The 16,005-nt window shown below is 36.5% G+C and overlaps 2 protein-coding genes across 2 annotated transcripts; one reads left to right on the forward strand and one right to left on the reverse strand.

Annotated features, from left to right (window-relative positions):
• The first annotated feature begins 1,492 nt into the window (after nt 1–1,492).
• On the forward strand, nt 1,493–7,615 carry LOC123557241 (uncharacterized). The gene is made up of 8 exons (XM_045348592.2): nt 1,493–1,632; nt 1,905–2,057; nt 3,250–3,401; nt 3,798–4,033; nt 4,957–5,149; nt 5,883–5,987; nt 6,258–6,380; nt 6,873–7,615. Exons 2-8 carry the CDS (start codon nt 1,919–1,921, stop codon nt 7,146–7,148), a joined length of 1,224 nt encoding a protein of 407 aa, XP_045204527.2. The 5' UTR covers nt 1,493–1,632; nt 1,905–1,918; the 3' UTR covers nt 7,149–7,615.
• Nucleotides 7,420–15,247, reverse strand: LOC123557242 (uncharacterized). The gene is made up of 8 exons (XM_053543593.1): nt 15,096–15,247; nt 13,099–13,211; nt 12,399–12,615; nt 12,045–12,175; nt 11,325–11,520; nt 10,620–10,739; nt 10,006–10,125; nt 7,420–8,422 (listed from the first exon to the last, which is right to left on the reverse strand). The coding sequence occupies exons 1-8, from the start codon at nt 15,114–15,116 to the stop codon at nt 8,123–8,125; spliced, it is 1,218 nt and encodes a 405-aa protein (XP_053399568.1). The 5' UTR covers nt 15,117–15,247; the 3' UTR covers nt 7,420–8,122.
• Nucleotides 15,248–16,005: the final 758 nt, after the last annotated feature.

Genomic DNA, 16,005 nt, shown 5'->3' on the forward strand with positions numbered 1-16,005 from the left:
TATTTCAAATATTTCCAGGGGAATAGCCCCACCCCTCCTCTAATATGAGGAGAGTACACCCACTAATAAATGCACCTGAGGATACCATTTCATACCTGTATTTCAAAAAAAAATATTCCAGGGGAAGACCCCTGAATCCCCTAACATGGGTATAAAGGCACCCTCTCCAATACTTTGTTATGCGCCTCTGCGCTGACGTTTTAATTAATTCAAGACTGGTGCCCCCGCCCCCCTCCCCCCCCCCCACACCCTCAAAAAGTCAAAAATTTCTGGAGGTTAATTTTGAATACAATGGTATTTTGTTCATAAATAACACTCGGTTGGGTGATATTCGTTTTTATTATCCCTCAAGTAAAAGTAAAATAGCCATAGATCAACGGAACCTATTTTGGAATAATACATTTCAAACAATCTTAAGGTATATTTTTTTTTAATATCATCATGCCAGATGATATTCATTTGAGTGACACTCTGCCGGGGAATTTTCATTTGAATAACATCAGGTCTGGTGATATTCATTTCAATAATACCTGTCCAATTATTTGATCATTGGACAGAGTTGACAGCACTATACAATACAGAGTTTAAGACAACAGAGAAAAGATAGTGAAACGCGACAGTACGATGGCGAAGCGCGACAGTACGATGGTGACAATACGATGGTGAAGCGCGACAGTGCGATGGCGAAGCGCGACATTACGATGGTGAAGCGCGACAGTACGATGGTGACACTACGATGGTGAAGCGCGACGGTGCGATGGCGAAGCGCGACAGTTCGATGGTTACACTACGAAGGTGAAGCGCGACAGTGCGATGGCGAAGCGCGACACTACGATGGTGAAGCGCGACAGTACGATGGCGAAGTGCGACAGTACGACAGACTGTCACCATCGTAGTGTCGCGCTTCGCCATCGCACTGTCGTGTTGTCACCATCGTAGTGTCGCGCTTCGCCATCGTACCGTCGTACCTTCGCGCTTCGCGTTCACAGGGAGCAAGTGCTGGCCCTAACGGAACACCGTATATGGTAGACTTATGTTGAATAATTAAATGGCAATAACTCAGTGAAAATATGAAGATAATTTGCGCATCTCCTCTTGGGAGAGAAGCTTCCTATGACATTGATGAAAAGTTTAATTCATGAAAATATTTCGCTTTCATTTTAGAACCAAATCACAAGAATGATTTTGACAAATACACGTCTAATACTTTGTTGATTATTCATTTATTTATATATTTATTTATTTATTACAACGATTTTATTGATGGAAATATTCCCACAAAATTTAAGTCACCGTACCAAATATGATCAATAAGTCTATATCAGCAGTAAACATCTGTACAGACGAACGATTTGATTGTATATATTTACGTCTAGTTACTATGTGTTAATTATACCGCACCGCATAGACAATACATGATACACACGATAACAACTTGTCGTTACAACAGATTATTCAAAATTGTTAGATGCAGTTGATATTACTGATATATCACATATAAAATCAAATTATTTGTTTGAAGCATTCATGCTATTTAAGTCTCTTAACATTTATAAAATTTAGTTTGCGTTAAAAACGGTTTTCATGCGACTTTATATGTAGAGAAAATTAAATGTAAAGAAGGATTTATTGGTCAGTAAAAGTACTGGGGTATTGTTTGTGCATAAAATACAGTTTGTTACAGTAAAAGTTAAAGGATAAGTTAGAGAAAAGGGTAGAGAAGAATAATGATTGAGGTAGAAAAACGGATAAATAAAAAATCAAGTAACATTTAATATTTAGATTGAATTGTGTTATTTGGTAGCTTGGCCCAAATTGCATTAATTTCAAGTTTTATAAAGTCAATGTTGAACTGATTTTTTCTTGCCTCTGTACCCGTATTTTATTGAATTCGTTCTTTCCAGAACTCATTTTAATCATGGAGGAACGCGTTACCTCAGTAATGCGTGTCATACACGCGATGGAGGAGCTGGACCACAGTGAACTAACACGTGGCAACGTGAAGGCAGCGACACGTGCGGTGGAAAGCATGCATAATGAAATAAGAAAACACAATGGTAAGACATTGCTTTCACAGTTCATAGTTTAGATATTGACAAAAGCTTTTCTTATTTCACTTAAAGTAATTGTATGGTAGAGCATGACATATCTGTGAAAATCTAGTACTAATTTTGTCAGTATCAGATATCCATGCAATGTTTACGTTCAACAGCATTCCCTTGGCACGATGCTAGCACTGAACGAGCTTCATGATTAATTGCTTGGTTGGGGTCTACACTTTTAAAACACACTTGTATACAACAGTCTTTGAGTACCGTGTAGCGGCCATGAAAAATCGACACGTACTTCGTAAATCGAAGTGTAGTTATAGTTTCTGTCCTTTGTGTATAACAGTTTTCCGCTTTTTTAACCACTGCCACGGGGAGTGTAAGTTGGGGAGGGGTTGCACTAGTCTTCTATCATTTTGTTACGTTAATTTCTTCCAAACGATCTTGTTGTAGATCTTAATATACAAAAGAAACAATATTGTAAACCAGTATATGTCTTTTCTAAACGTTATAATTTTGCTGAAGCAACCACGGTGTCTATTTTTTTTATTGTTTACGACCAGCCAGTGAAGGCCTCTTTGTTAACATGTTTGGTCTTTTATGGCGAAGGTTGGTGCAATTTGATGAATTTTATTGGTGCAAAACAGGAAGACCGAGTGATTATAGAATTAATGGCTTGACCCTTACGATAAAGTCATTTGAATCGGACTATACGTAATTGAGGTTTTGAAAACAACTGGTTAATGAATTTAACATAATATTTATTAAAGTAATTGAATTCATAATACCAACGTGTTATGTTCAACAAAATATTAAGAATTGAACGCAATGCTGCTTTAACTCCTTCATAATTCAATTTGAGTTACGTCAGAATCACGTTCAATCCTATATATGTATATGACGACATTTTTGTGGGTTTAAAGGAATATAAAACACTTCAGAGCTTTTATAGCGTCTTTAACTGTCGGCATGTACTTCCCTTTTCCCTGAAAAACGGTTTATATTGGTTATATCGATTTCCTCACTGAGATTTTATTTTGACTTTGTAATGCATTGTGGAGGACGTGATCAAATTACACCTTTGATGTGATACAAATCTTGCTTTGAAACAATGCTAGTCTGCCTTTCACTTTCACCTGTACTAGATTTTTGGATCTTACATTTGCTGTATATTTTCATATTTCCCATTTCACCCATCAAGGTGAGAATGCAAAAACTGATTCCTTTTCCAAACTATTATCAATGGCTGAACGGGGCAATTGGACAGAACTACGGAACGCCAGGAGCAATGGCCTGATGCCTGCTGCAAGGAAAGAACTAGACGACATGGTTGCCTTCTTTGTAAAGAAACCAGTGAGTTGTAATTTGTTTACGTCGGCAACTATAAAGGGTAACAGTAAAGACTAACGCTACAACGTCTGAAAATTTCCCTCATAATATAAGATGTATTTAGGAAAAACACAAGTACTAGGTCCAAAGTTTATAAATGTATACGTACCCTATATAGAATACCAGTTTCCATAGAATCTATGGGTAGAAACGAAGCAATAGTTTCCAAACTATTTGCTGTATTTTCTTATTAAATTTTTTAAAGATACTGTTTCATAATATACCATTATTAATCATTACAATGGAAAAGGGTGTAACCAAAATGATACGATGTCTTACTTTAAAAGTCGCTCATAACTTCAATTGTAAATGTACAAAACACATCATATTTACTGTTGGCATTTGCTCTGGAACATTTAGGCATCGGAAACCCCAATAGTTGTAGACAGACCGTCAAAAGGAAACACACCACTTGATAGGGGTTATCCACCACAACATACAGAGGAGAGTGAGCGAGCATACAATCGACGCCGGGCAGAGAGCCAGTTTGAACACAGGGATCGACGGACAGTAGAGCCAAGTTGGTCGTCCACTCCATCGGATTACGACAGATATGAATTAAGACGACGGGATGATCCGAAACAAGTCAGCGCTCAGTAAGTACTGTACATTACTCAATGATTCTCAAATACTCAAAGTTAATCGCTCAGTAAGCTAACACCAACATTAAGTCAATGTTGTAACTGAATCAAGTCAGTGCTAAGTAAGTACAACAATAACAACAAATCAGTACTTCTCAAATAGTTAATCAGAACCCAATAAGTACAACACTACAAGCACATCAGTATTTCTCAAATAATCAAATCAAAGCCCAATAAGATAAGTACAACTCTAACAGAAAGTTCGTTCAAGAAGTAAAAACAGAATTTTCCAATGCTTTAATTTGCGCTGTTTTGGGGAAATTATCAAAACTAATATACAATGTTAGCAAAACTAACGTTAGGGCTTTGCGATCAGTATGGATTTAGATCAGCCTGAACATCCGTGCAGTCATGTCTGGATCCATACTGTTTGCTTAACAGTTGTATACAAGTGCTGATATTGATAAACGTACAGTATGGAAGTGCACTGGCCTGGTTCCTTCCTGGTCGCAAAGCCCTAGCGTTGGTTTTCACACAGCGGCCCTTAGATATGTTAGGTATGTAGGTTAAGTAACTTTATCAGTATGTCAACTTCTAAATGTAACTTTAAGTGAAACTGAATAATTGTTTAATATGCTTTCTTCTGCAGTCTTCGTCCCTATGCGTTCAATGTGATGTCCAGAAAATATCACATATAAATGAGAAGGTATCTTGATGCAAGCAAGTTAACAAAGAGATGAACAGAGTTATGGTGGACTGTAAAAAATAATACCAGCATAACCTTTTTATACGCGGAGCAAATATATACATACATGATGTTATATTCTTCATTAGGTTACAGTTTTAATATACGTTTGGAACATAAAATTAACTAGCACTTGAATTGTTGCAGTGTTTTGAACTCGTCTCATACACATGCGTTTACTTTTAACCTGCAGACTTAGTCAACTTGCATCTGAAAGACTGCGCAATGGTAAGGCGACCGATTTGGAAGATGTTACAAGTCCAAAGCACGTGGCGGATATGTTCACCGACCTGTACAACAGAGAATGGACTGCAGCCTACGAGGAACTCCAGCAGATATACAGGGATCCAACAGAAACCATCCAACATCTCACAAAGATAACTAAGGTGAACTAAGTTTAAACTCCATCCAGCAAAATGGTTCTCATTCTCAGTGTGATGTTATTTGAATTATTAAAAAAACAAGTAAATTTTGCAAAGATTTCATCAAGCTAACACAAAGCACCTTGCAGATAAAGCCATATTTTGCACCATGATAAAACCCAGAAAATTCTTTTTCTATTTCGTATCAGCGTTCAAACTTAAATCATATCTAATGAAGTTTGATAAAGTATTGTTTCTTTTTTTTCACATTTCATTTCTCCTGCTTCCTACCTATCACTCGTTTATGGTTATGGCTTTGAGGCACTTAGATCTTACTAGCAGCTATTTGTCTTGTGCAGATAGTTTGAGGACATACATGTAGTAGGATATAATGGACCCAGGTGCGATACCCTAGCTCTTTGCAAAAAGATCCCTTAGGTCTTTGATGTGATGAATGTAAAGCACCGATACACGCTAGTCCCAGTTTTCTATGCGGGCCAGTATTGGCGCCTCAGTTGGTTGGAAGACATTCAATAGCATCTCAGAATTTCCAGTGGTTGTATATGTACCCAAGACCTTTGGATTGACAGTCAAGCGTATTACCATCAGACGACCATCTAGCCACTAAACCGCATCTCAAAAGATATATAGTTATCGTTTTCCTCATCGAAAACCAGTGTTTAAGTCACGTTAATTTGATTGGTACATTTTCAACAAAATGAAAGACTGATTACTAGTATGTACATTGTAATTTCAGAGTGCGTATGATTACTGCGAGAAAACCGCGGAAAGACAGATGGTTAACATTTTGATGCACACAGAAAATGAAATGCTTTACCCAAACATTTCACAGCAGTCTAGGGTATGTAAAGTTAAATAAATGCAATTTTATCATGTTGTGTTAAATAATTTGAGCGTTGCTCCATATCGCTATGTTTTCGTAGAATGCATTAAAGAATGGAATACATGGGTGTGTTAAGTGTGCGGATTTCTTGAATATTTCCTTGGTATTCTATGAGAGGAGTGTGCGCAAGTGTCCTTTATATCGGGGATGGGTTGTCACATTTGCAAACATATTTAAAACTGCTGCAGGTAAGAATTCGAAGATCCCGTTCACTAATTCTTATTTCAGGCCGCACTGGAGGCTCAAGTTCGACCTGATCGTCACCTGATTGCTATTGTTCGGGAAAGTGATGCAGTTCTGAGAGATTTCAGAAAATATGCTGCTGTAGCCTCATTACCTGTTGTCAAATGGGTAGGTGGTAACCTAATGAGTATATTGAGTAATACACTGAAAGTCAGACTCTATCCTAGTCATTAGTTCTGTTGATACAGACTTTTGAGAAGCAAACTATTAAAGAAAATTACATGTAAAATAATGAAGTAAAAGTATCGTTTATTTTTACATACTCTTATTTTTTGGTCGCTGGCTTACGGAAGGTCGGTGTTTCTACCCAAGTGCCCGTACGTGATGCCATAATGCATGGAGGGGGACCTGGGTCTTCCTCCAACATCAAAGCTGGAAAGTCGCCCTATGACACATAATTGTGTGCGGTGCGACGTTACAACCAACAAAAACGAAACAAAATAATTTTTGGCCATTCAAATGTTAACTTAAAGATAAATGTACAGAAAAGTATTTGTACCTTTCGTTTTGATATAGTGATCATTATAATCTCGACACATATTTTGACGCAATATATTTAAAATGAACGGTACTTCCTATTTTTGCATTCTTTTCTTTCAGTTATTCTACGAAGACGTCCTTAAAACTATTCATCCAGCTCAACGTCCAACAAACTCACAAGTAGCTTTCATTGATCGATGTATAGAGGTGTGTTGGATGATGTGTATCCAGGCAACACCGATGCATCTGGAGTTCTGTAATAAAGGAGACAGACCAACTAGTATATTCAAACCTTTCACAAGGTCAGGGAACGCAGTTCAAAACTGCGTCTGGCCGGCGTTGTTCTTGCATAAAGACGGACCATTGATGGAGAAAGGCGTGGCACACCTGCATTGAAGTAAAACACTTTCTAAGACTGTACCGGATTCCTATAATAGAATAGGTTTTCCTCTCTATGTGATGAGAAACAGTATGTTCAGTACGATATGTGCTTTTAAGTCTGTTCTTAAGGACTTTAAATGTTAAATATTTTGCTTACATGAAATAAACACTTCCGTTTTTCTATATGTTATCCTATGTAATACAACCAAAATTGCACTAAATATCACATGACAGAGACCCCATTGATATCAGACATCGAGTTTCATTTAAAAAAGTAAAGAAAGAATCAGGTTATTTATATTTTAACTCCATCAGTGTATAAAGTGTACATTCCGACATTTAAAAACACAGTCTTTATTAACAATTTCATTCTACTAGTAAATTCAATGAACTAAAATGGTTCTAGGTCTTTTTTTTTTCATTCAGCATATATATTCTATCATGTACATTGTATCATGCAAATAAACCAGTTCTGTATTTGATATAGGTTTAGCGTGTCAATTATTTTGTGTTTTGATTTTCAGCAGCTCTTGTAGGCCAATAGAGATTGACCTTTAGTTAAAACAGAGTGCAATCCTTAGAGAAACTATACGAAAGTTAAACAAAATTCAAACGCGATCAAAAGTTCTTTGTGTATGTACATATATATAAATATATGCACCTTAAGGCATATATTATTATTATTATATTCATTTGCTATACAATTCAAATGTGTACGGAGTATGGCACGCCAAAAATTTACATGTTTTAAAAACACTAAACGTATTTACTGAAACTACACGAAATGAAATGAAAAGTGTAGCAACAGAAACGTAACAAAATTATACTAAAACACAATTGAATATTGCTACTGATCTTTAACTTACTTTGTACAGTTCCGACATATGTCAATGTTATTTTTTTTACAAAAAGGTCCGAATATAATTCAATACAATAATTATACTTTCTGTAATCATCTACTTGGTCTAAAAAGGGTTAGGATATAATGGTCATTCGGTTAAGTCTTCGGCACTTCCGGCTAGAACAACACCTTTGCTAAGCAACGCTCCGCCCTCTTTGTGGAACACGGCAGGCCACACTGTCTGTCTAACTAGTGCTCTCTTCTCCTTGTAGAATTTGAAATACTCCTTTACAACAGTCTGTTTCGGTTCGAGCCAATATACCATCATTGGAGGCTCTTGTATTACCATCAACCAAATTAGCTCCAAGGTTCGATTTACAAAGTCTTTTACGGCTTTGTTAACAAAACCGCTGTCAAATAATTCTGGCAATTTCACTTTTCTGAACAGCTGCAAACAAAAGTCTATGTGTAATAGAAAGTATGAATTGTAAACATCTTAATATTTTAGACGAGACTTGAAAAAGAGGATTTGTTTGTTTGTTTGTTTTGGGTTTAACGCCGTTTTTCAACAGTATTTCAGTCATGTAACGGCGGACAGTTAACCTAACCAGTGTTCCTGGATTCTGTACCAGTACAAACCTGTTCTCCACAAGTAACTGCCAACTTCCCCACATGAATCAGAGGTGGAGGACTAATGCTTTCAGACACAATATCGTTTATCAAATAGTCACAGAGAACATTGAAAAAGAGGAAGCCGCAAAGAAACACGTTTTCTTCTTGAACATGAATACAAACTTTTGCCTAGTGTTTACAGATATTTGACTGCAGACAGGTGTTAAATAAAAAAAACGTGTAAGAACATGCTTTTGAATCGTATAACGCAACTAATCTAAATCATAGCAGAGTTTAATAGAGGTTCATGAGAATGTATATAAATGTACCCAACATGAATCATGCAATTGCTTATCTTATCTTATTTAATTAAATCCCAAAAATCACAAAAATCTACAAAGAAAAGCAAACTGAATGATATTGATAAAAGATACTAGTACGTTGTATTTCCAATTTGCTTTCAGCATGGCATGCATTTCAATTTCGTTTTCCGATTGCCATTTTGACAATCATTTCTAATGTAAGATTTTAAACATTTTATTTTTAGATGATTAATATATTATTTGGTACCTCTAGTAAGGGCTTACACCTGATTAAAAATGACTTCAACGGGTAAGGAGGTAACGGTTTGTTTTAATCAGTGTTGTTATTATTTTAGTCGTTTGGGAGCACGGAACTAATTAATCTTTTTAAATTAATAGTGTTTCGCGTAAGCCGATGTTTGGGGTAGAAGGTACGTGAGGGGTTTCGAAGATTTAAGTACTTCTCACAAAGAAAAGCAAACTGAATGATATTGATAAAAGATACTAGTACGTTGTATTTCCAATTTGCTTTCAGCATGGCATGCATTTCAATTTCGTTTTCCGATTGCCATTTTGACAATCATTTCTAATGTAAGATTTTAAACATTTTATTTTTAGATGATTAATATATTATTTGGTACCTCTAGTAAGGGCTTACACCTGATTAAAAATGACTTCAACGGGTAAGGAGGTAACGGTTTGTTTTAATCAGTGTTGTTATTATTTTAGTCGTTTGGGAGCACGGAACTAATTAATCTTTTTAAATTAATAGTGTTTCGCGTAAGCCGATGTTTGGGGTAGAAGGTACGTGAGGGGTTTCGAAGATTTAAGTACTTCTCACGAACATACTCGTTCAAACCGAGTCTGCTATGATTTATATTTCTTGCTAGGTTATATTCTTCAAAGATGTGATAAAATGGTCATCCTCTGCAGAAAAAAAAAATTTTTTTAGGGCGACACTGTTGTTTTCTCTGGGTGAGTGTCAACATATTTTCTACTAATCCAATTAACTAAACACATGGTTCCTAATTGGCAAAATATATACCGGTCTACTAGACATCTTATATACAACTTTCTTCAAATGTTCACTGGACACTTATCAGTTACGACTACTTACCTCTTGAATAGCTGGCACGGTCTGACTCACAAGGACATTTTTGTAGTCGATGAGGAGGCGCCGGCCTACAGTTATATATTGTTGGTTTTCTGTACTCACTTCTGCTGAAGGTTTGTATTTCTAAAGAAACGATATTTACTTTAAACCAGTTTTGTACTATTTCGTACTTATTTCTGTACATACTGTTATCTGGAATAATGAAGGGTTGGATTTATACAGAGACAACATCTAATTTAAACCAGCTTCGTAAGATTTCATAATCATTTCTGTACATACAGTTATTTCATTTTTTTTTGTTCTAAAAGACTGAAGTATTTGTTGTACTGAACATACAGGTATTATTTGAGCTGAAGATTCGTATTTCCAAAAACACAATATATACAGTTTCGTAAGATTTCTTACTTATTTCTGTACATACAGTTTTTTTTACTAATCAAGTGTAGAACTTATTCGTATTAAAGCAGCGATTTGGCCGAAAGGAAAAAAAGTACAGAAGTGAATTTCCAAAAATAATGTTGTCAAAAATATTTGCTCCGTTACATATTATTTCGTGTAGACAAGATGCGAGATTAATAAATCGAGAATTATTTCAATACGACAGAAAGTAAGCTTACCAGTTTTGATATCGGGTGGGTGAAGGTCGGCTGTAGCATCACTTCTTGCAAACGAGCCGAGTAATCTTCGACGGCCGTTCGCTGTGTTTCAGCCATGTCAAAACAAAATATATACGCATGCTGAAAGTAAGAAAAGGACAACTATGAGGACATTTGTTGTTTTGTTTTTCAGGGTTAGATTCAACTACCATTCACCGAATGAACACGAGATATTTTCATGACTGTTCTAGCAGCGAGAACATATAAGATCTACTGTTCACCGGATGTCCACAAGTATAAAAATAAAATGATATTTGATGTAAAACGATAAAAAAATCTTCGTCTTTATATTTCCAAATGTTGTAATTAATTTTGTAATTATAGATCAGCGAAAACATATAAGATATTTTCCGCTATTAAATTACCAGATAAACACTGTTATATTCCAATGATTCCTAGAAAACAATCATGTAATGTAAATTATCCCAAGAAAAGAACTAAGGAAAAATAAGTTCAGATTGATTCAGTACGTGCTATTACGAAGATAGTTCTTAATATTATACATCTACAGTGTTGATATAAAAGTCACAATCTTAATTATATCAATGTTAAAAGACACAACACAAATGGAAATTATGACTAACACCGCATCGAAACATTAAGATACCCAGAGAAACATGGGCAACACTATAGATATGATTGTTGACAAGGTTTAAAGACACATACCCTCACAATACGAAAGAGAGCGAAAATAACCCTCTCCTCATCATGCCAAGAAGCTTTTAGCGTTTCAAAAGCGTGGTACCATTCCCTTTCGTACAGATCAACAAAGTTGTCAATTATTTTTTCTGGCGGTACAACGTCTTCAACATGAACGTTTTTCAACGCTTTTGTTTTTGCTTTGTGTGATATTCTCTGAAATCTGTAAATTGCATTTATTATAACTCATTAAAGTGTATCTATTTTTACCCAAATTCTATGCAAAATATCGGTACAAACCAGGACTTTATATGCAATAGAATAGGGTTATTATACTTGTACCTTGATCTGCATTATTGCATTCGGCAAGAGTGGGATTTACTAGGCTTGGGTCCCACGAGCGCTTGCCGAAGTCCACGCGAGCCGAATGCATCAATGCATATCAAGGTACTGCTTTAATAACCCTTTTACATACATACATATTTCTAGTGTAATATCAGCTAAAATTGACAATATTTTTAGACAAGTAAGACTGAAAAAATATCATATGAAACGGTGAACTTTTTTAAACATAGGACGTCGAGACGCCATCATCGTGTCATTTCTGGCGTCATATTTAACGTTACAGTTAGAGCAAGTAGACTATCCTACTGTTTGATAATTTGCACATTAAATTTTATAATTCCATTAACATAGTATTCTTTTCTTTTAGTTGATTCCTTTTCTTTTGCGGGATATTCTTGGTACCTGTTCTGATAATCCGCTATAAGCTTATCTTTCCTTTTTAACTGTTCCGTCAGTTTTTCTTTCTCGTCTCTCGTGATCTTTGATTCACCAGGCGGCGCTATGCCAGCTGATTCCTCACCTGATACTTGCAACTATATATGAATTAAAACAACATATCATCAAGGATATTAATAACAATTAGTTTTAACAAATATTTGCTTAAATTGATCGAGTTACTTCTGTGTCTAATTCAGCTAAACGACATTTGTAAAATTAGATAAGATTAGCTAAGGGGTTAAATAAGAGGAATGCAAATACGTGTGGTTACTAAATAGACTGGCTCGGATTGTTGACCTTGCAAACAATTTCACATACCCGCATCTTCTTTGTCTTGTTTTCAAGTTCTTCCATTTTGCTCAATAGGAGATTATAATCTCTTAGTGCAGCTGAAATATCATGCTGTGACAGTACATCGCCTTCATGCATCTTCTCTAACACATTTCCGAGCATACCACGTGACCCGCTCGGGTTTTTCGGTTTGATTGGAGTTGCATTTCTTTCGGACAGCACGATACTCATCGTACCACTGTTTCTGAAAAAGAATTGAACAGTATTTTGAACGATTTTTATTTTCAGGTTGGCTTTGGTGACAACTTGATTCAATGTAATGCATATTTTGTATTAGAACAGGCTACAATGGTCTTTTAACTTCAATAGAAATGGGTTTCTTTAAAGGAATGTTCATATAAATGTAATAAAACATTTGGTATATTGATCGTATAACGCTGTTTTCTATTTTGTCTAACTTCCAAGCGTGAACTTCAACGTTCTCAGAAATACTTGTGGGACTACCGTGGCCGAGTGGTTAATGTCTCTGGCTTCGAATCACTTGGCCCCTCACCGATGAGGGTTTGAACATCGCTTGAGGCGTCGAATTTTACGTGTGTGGAAGTTAACCAGCTGACTTATAGAAGGCGGGCGGTTCTATCCAGGTGCCCACCAATGCGTGTAGCGGAGCATTTTAACACGACGAGACTATAATAACGTACAATAATAAAATACGAAAAGTTTAAACCTTGTTTTCCTTGAAAAACGATCTTCCTCCTCATCGTCGATGCTACGAGTGTAGCTCCCGGAGTCGTAGTTCTGTTTTAACCAAGAGTTTGGCGAATCGGCTCCAGTGGAAGCCTATCAGAATAATATTCACGGGATTAATAAATTTGAATGATATTCACGGGATTTATGATAATATAGTTATGAACAGTTTTGAATGGTCTTCTCAAGCTTTATGATATAATCATGAACGATTTTGAATGATATTAACGGAATTTATATAATAATCATGAATAGTTTAAATTTGAATTTTGTAACCTATAAAAGTTGTCCTTCAGTCAGACTTTATAATGTCTGATAAAGATTATGAAAAGTCTAAAATAAAATAGAATAGACACTTTAATACACTGACGAGATAAAGAAACGCCTCATTCAAACTCGGTATACAATTTTTCGTTAACCGTGATTCAAAATTAGAAAAGAACAATTCCATTCGCAAATTAGATGCTTTACAAGAATTTATGGTCAATAAGAAATCATTTCATTGTCGCATTAAGCTTAAATCTTGAATTTTAATAGCCCGGTCGGAGAAATTGCATTAGAAAAATCAGTAGCGCGTGTGGCCACCTCTGCTAGCAACCACAGCAGCAAGGCGACGCCTCATAGAGCCGCACCAGTTGCGTAACAGATACCGTGGGATTCTGGCCCACTCCTGGTGCAGCGCTGCTACCAGTTCCCGGACGTTTGCTGGCTGGGGTTGACGTTGGCGTAACCGCCGTCCGAGATACTCCCACGCGTGTTCAATCGGATTGCAGTCCGGTGAACACGCCGGCCAAGGTAAAACATTAATGTTTCTAGCCTGTAGAAAGTCCCTGGTGACGCGTGCAACGTGAGGTCGCGCGTTGTCGTGCTGATAGACTAATCCTTGACGTTGACGGAATAAAGGGACAACTACATGACGTAATATCTGGTCGATGTAACGCCTGGCTGTGAGATTACCTTGGCAAACGACGAGTTGGGACTTAAACCTATGGTTGATTGCTGCCCACACCATTACTCCACCTCCACCGTAACGATTGTGCTCCAAAACGCAATTGTTTGCGTAGCTTTCATGGCGTCGTCTATAGACACGGATACGTCCGTCGGCGTTCCACAAGTTGAAATGCGACTCGTCACTGAACACTACGTTCTGCCAACGCTGGCCGCGATGGTTGCGGGCCCAAATAAGACGTTGGTGACGGTGGCGTAACGTTAGAATTAGACCGCGGTAGGGCCTACGACAGGCAATTCCGCGTTCTCTGAGTCGATTTCTCACTGTATGTCGACTAATTGGACGTCCACGGTTACCTACAACTATACGTGACGTAGATTGCGCCGTCACAAATCTGTCACGTAAATGACGTTGACGTATATAGTTATCCTGTCGTATTGACGTTACACGCGGTCTACCTGAACGTGGTCTATCGATAGACGTTCCCGTGTCTCTAACACGTCGAATAAGACGCACAATTGTCGAACGAGAGACGTTAAAACGTCTAGCAACTTGTTCCTGCGTTCGCCCACATTCAAGCATAGCCAAAACCTGAGCCCTCTCTTCAGAATTCAGCCTCGGCATTACGAAAACTAATGTTTTTTTCAGAGAATAGCTGAAAATATGGTTGTGTGTCGTATTACGCATGTACATGTGCAAAAATCGTTCAATCAAACCACATGGTTTACATGCACGGACTGCACGAGGAAATCATGACCAGGTACATGAAGTGAACAAATGGCTGAATGAAATCGCGCGAGTTTTTGTTCACTGTGTTTGTCGGTCAGAGTACATGTAGATTTACTACATTTCACAACAATTAAAAGCGTTAGGAAAAAAATAACGCCAAATTTCAATGAGGCGTTTCTTTATCTCGTCAGTATAGATTGACTGTACTTTGATACGTTGCTACATTTAAAACAGCTTAAAATGTTATTACAATTAAAAAAACATAAAAATAAATACGAAAAATAACATCATAAACATACCCTAAATCCAGTGGTTGACATTTTTCAAATTTATGAAATAGGTTCCATATTTTTAGTGAAGAAAAATACTTAATTTTAATTTTTTATGATAAAATTACAGTCTTATTTAACTATTCTACTTAAAAGAACATACTGAAAACATACAATGACCTGTAGTAACTATAATGGTAACCAGAAACCCGTAAAAATGTAATCAATATATAAAAGAAACCCTATCTGATTCAATGAAAGTTTTTCACGAGCTAGTTAGTTAGAACAATAGTTAACACAATCATGCTTGAAAGATATACACATTATCTCCATGTCACATATCATTAATATTTCTGTTGTGTAATATGAATTGAAGCTACATGTATAATTAAAAATTTTACATATTATGTTAACTGCGTATATTGTAGCTAGTTATATTACTTTATACATGTACTAGATATAATAACGTTCAATTGTGATGAAAGCTTCAAACTTATTTAAACCACTCTCGAGTCCGCTATCTTGAATAACCAGTGCTGGTGTGATATGAAAAGGCGTGGTCGTGACCACAGTGGGACTCGTACCCACGACCCTAGGGCTTGAGCGGCCGACACCTTAACAATTAGACCACAGTTTGATACAAACCAGTAATGTTTTTCAGTTTCTGTCAATAAGCTCTTAACTACTGGATTTATGTAGGTTTCCTCGTATCATGAATTAAGAAATACATGTATCTATTTTCATACAACAACAATAACAACAGGTTTTCGATTATTTTTATTGCGTTTTTATTAACTAAGGCACTGCAACAGGGTAGTTTGTTCCATTCATCAGCGATTATTAAAACATTTTTGAAACTATGTTGTCACTTGTGCTACACGATGTGGCCCTTTTCTCCAAACCATTTTAAGTGTTATTTTTAGAAATCGTTTCTGTCAAA

Source organism: Mercenaria mercenaria, chromosome 5 (genome assembly GCF_021730395.1).
Source record: "Mercenaria mercenaria strain notata chromosome 5, MADL_Memer_1, whole genome shotgun sequence".
Classification (NCBI taxonomy): Eukaryota; Metazoa; Mollusca; class Bivalvia; order Venerida; family Veneridae; genus Mercenaria; species Mercenaria mercenaria.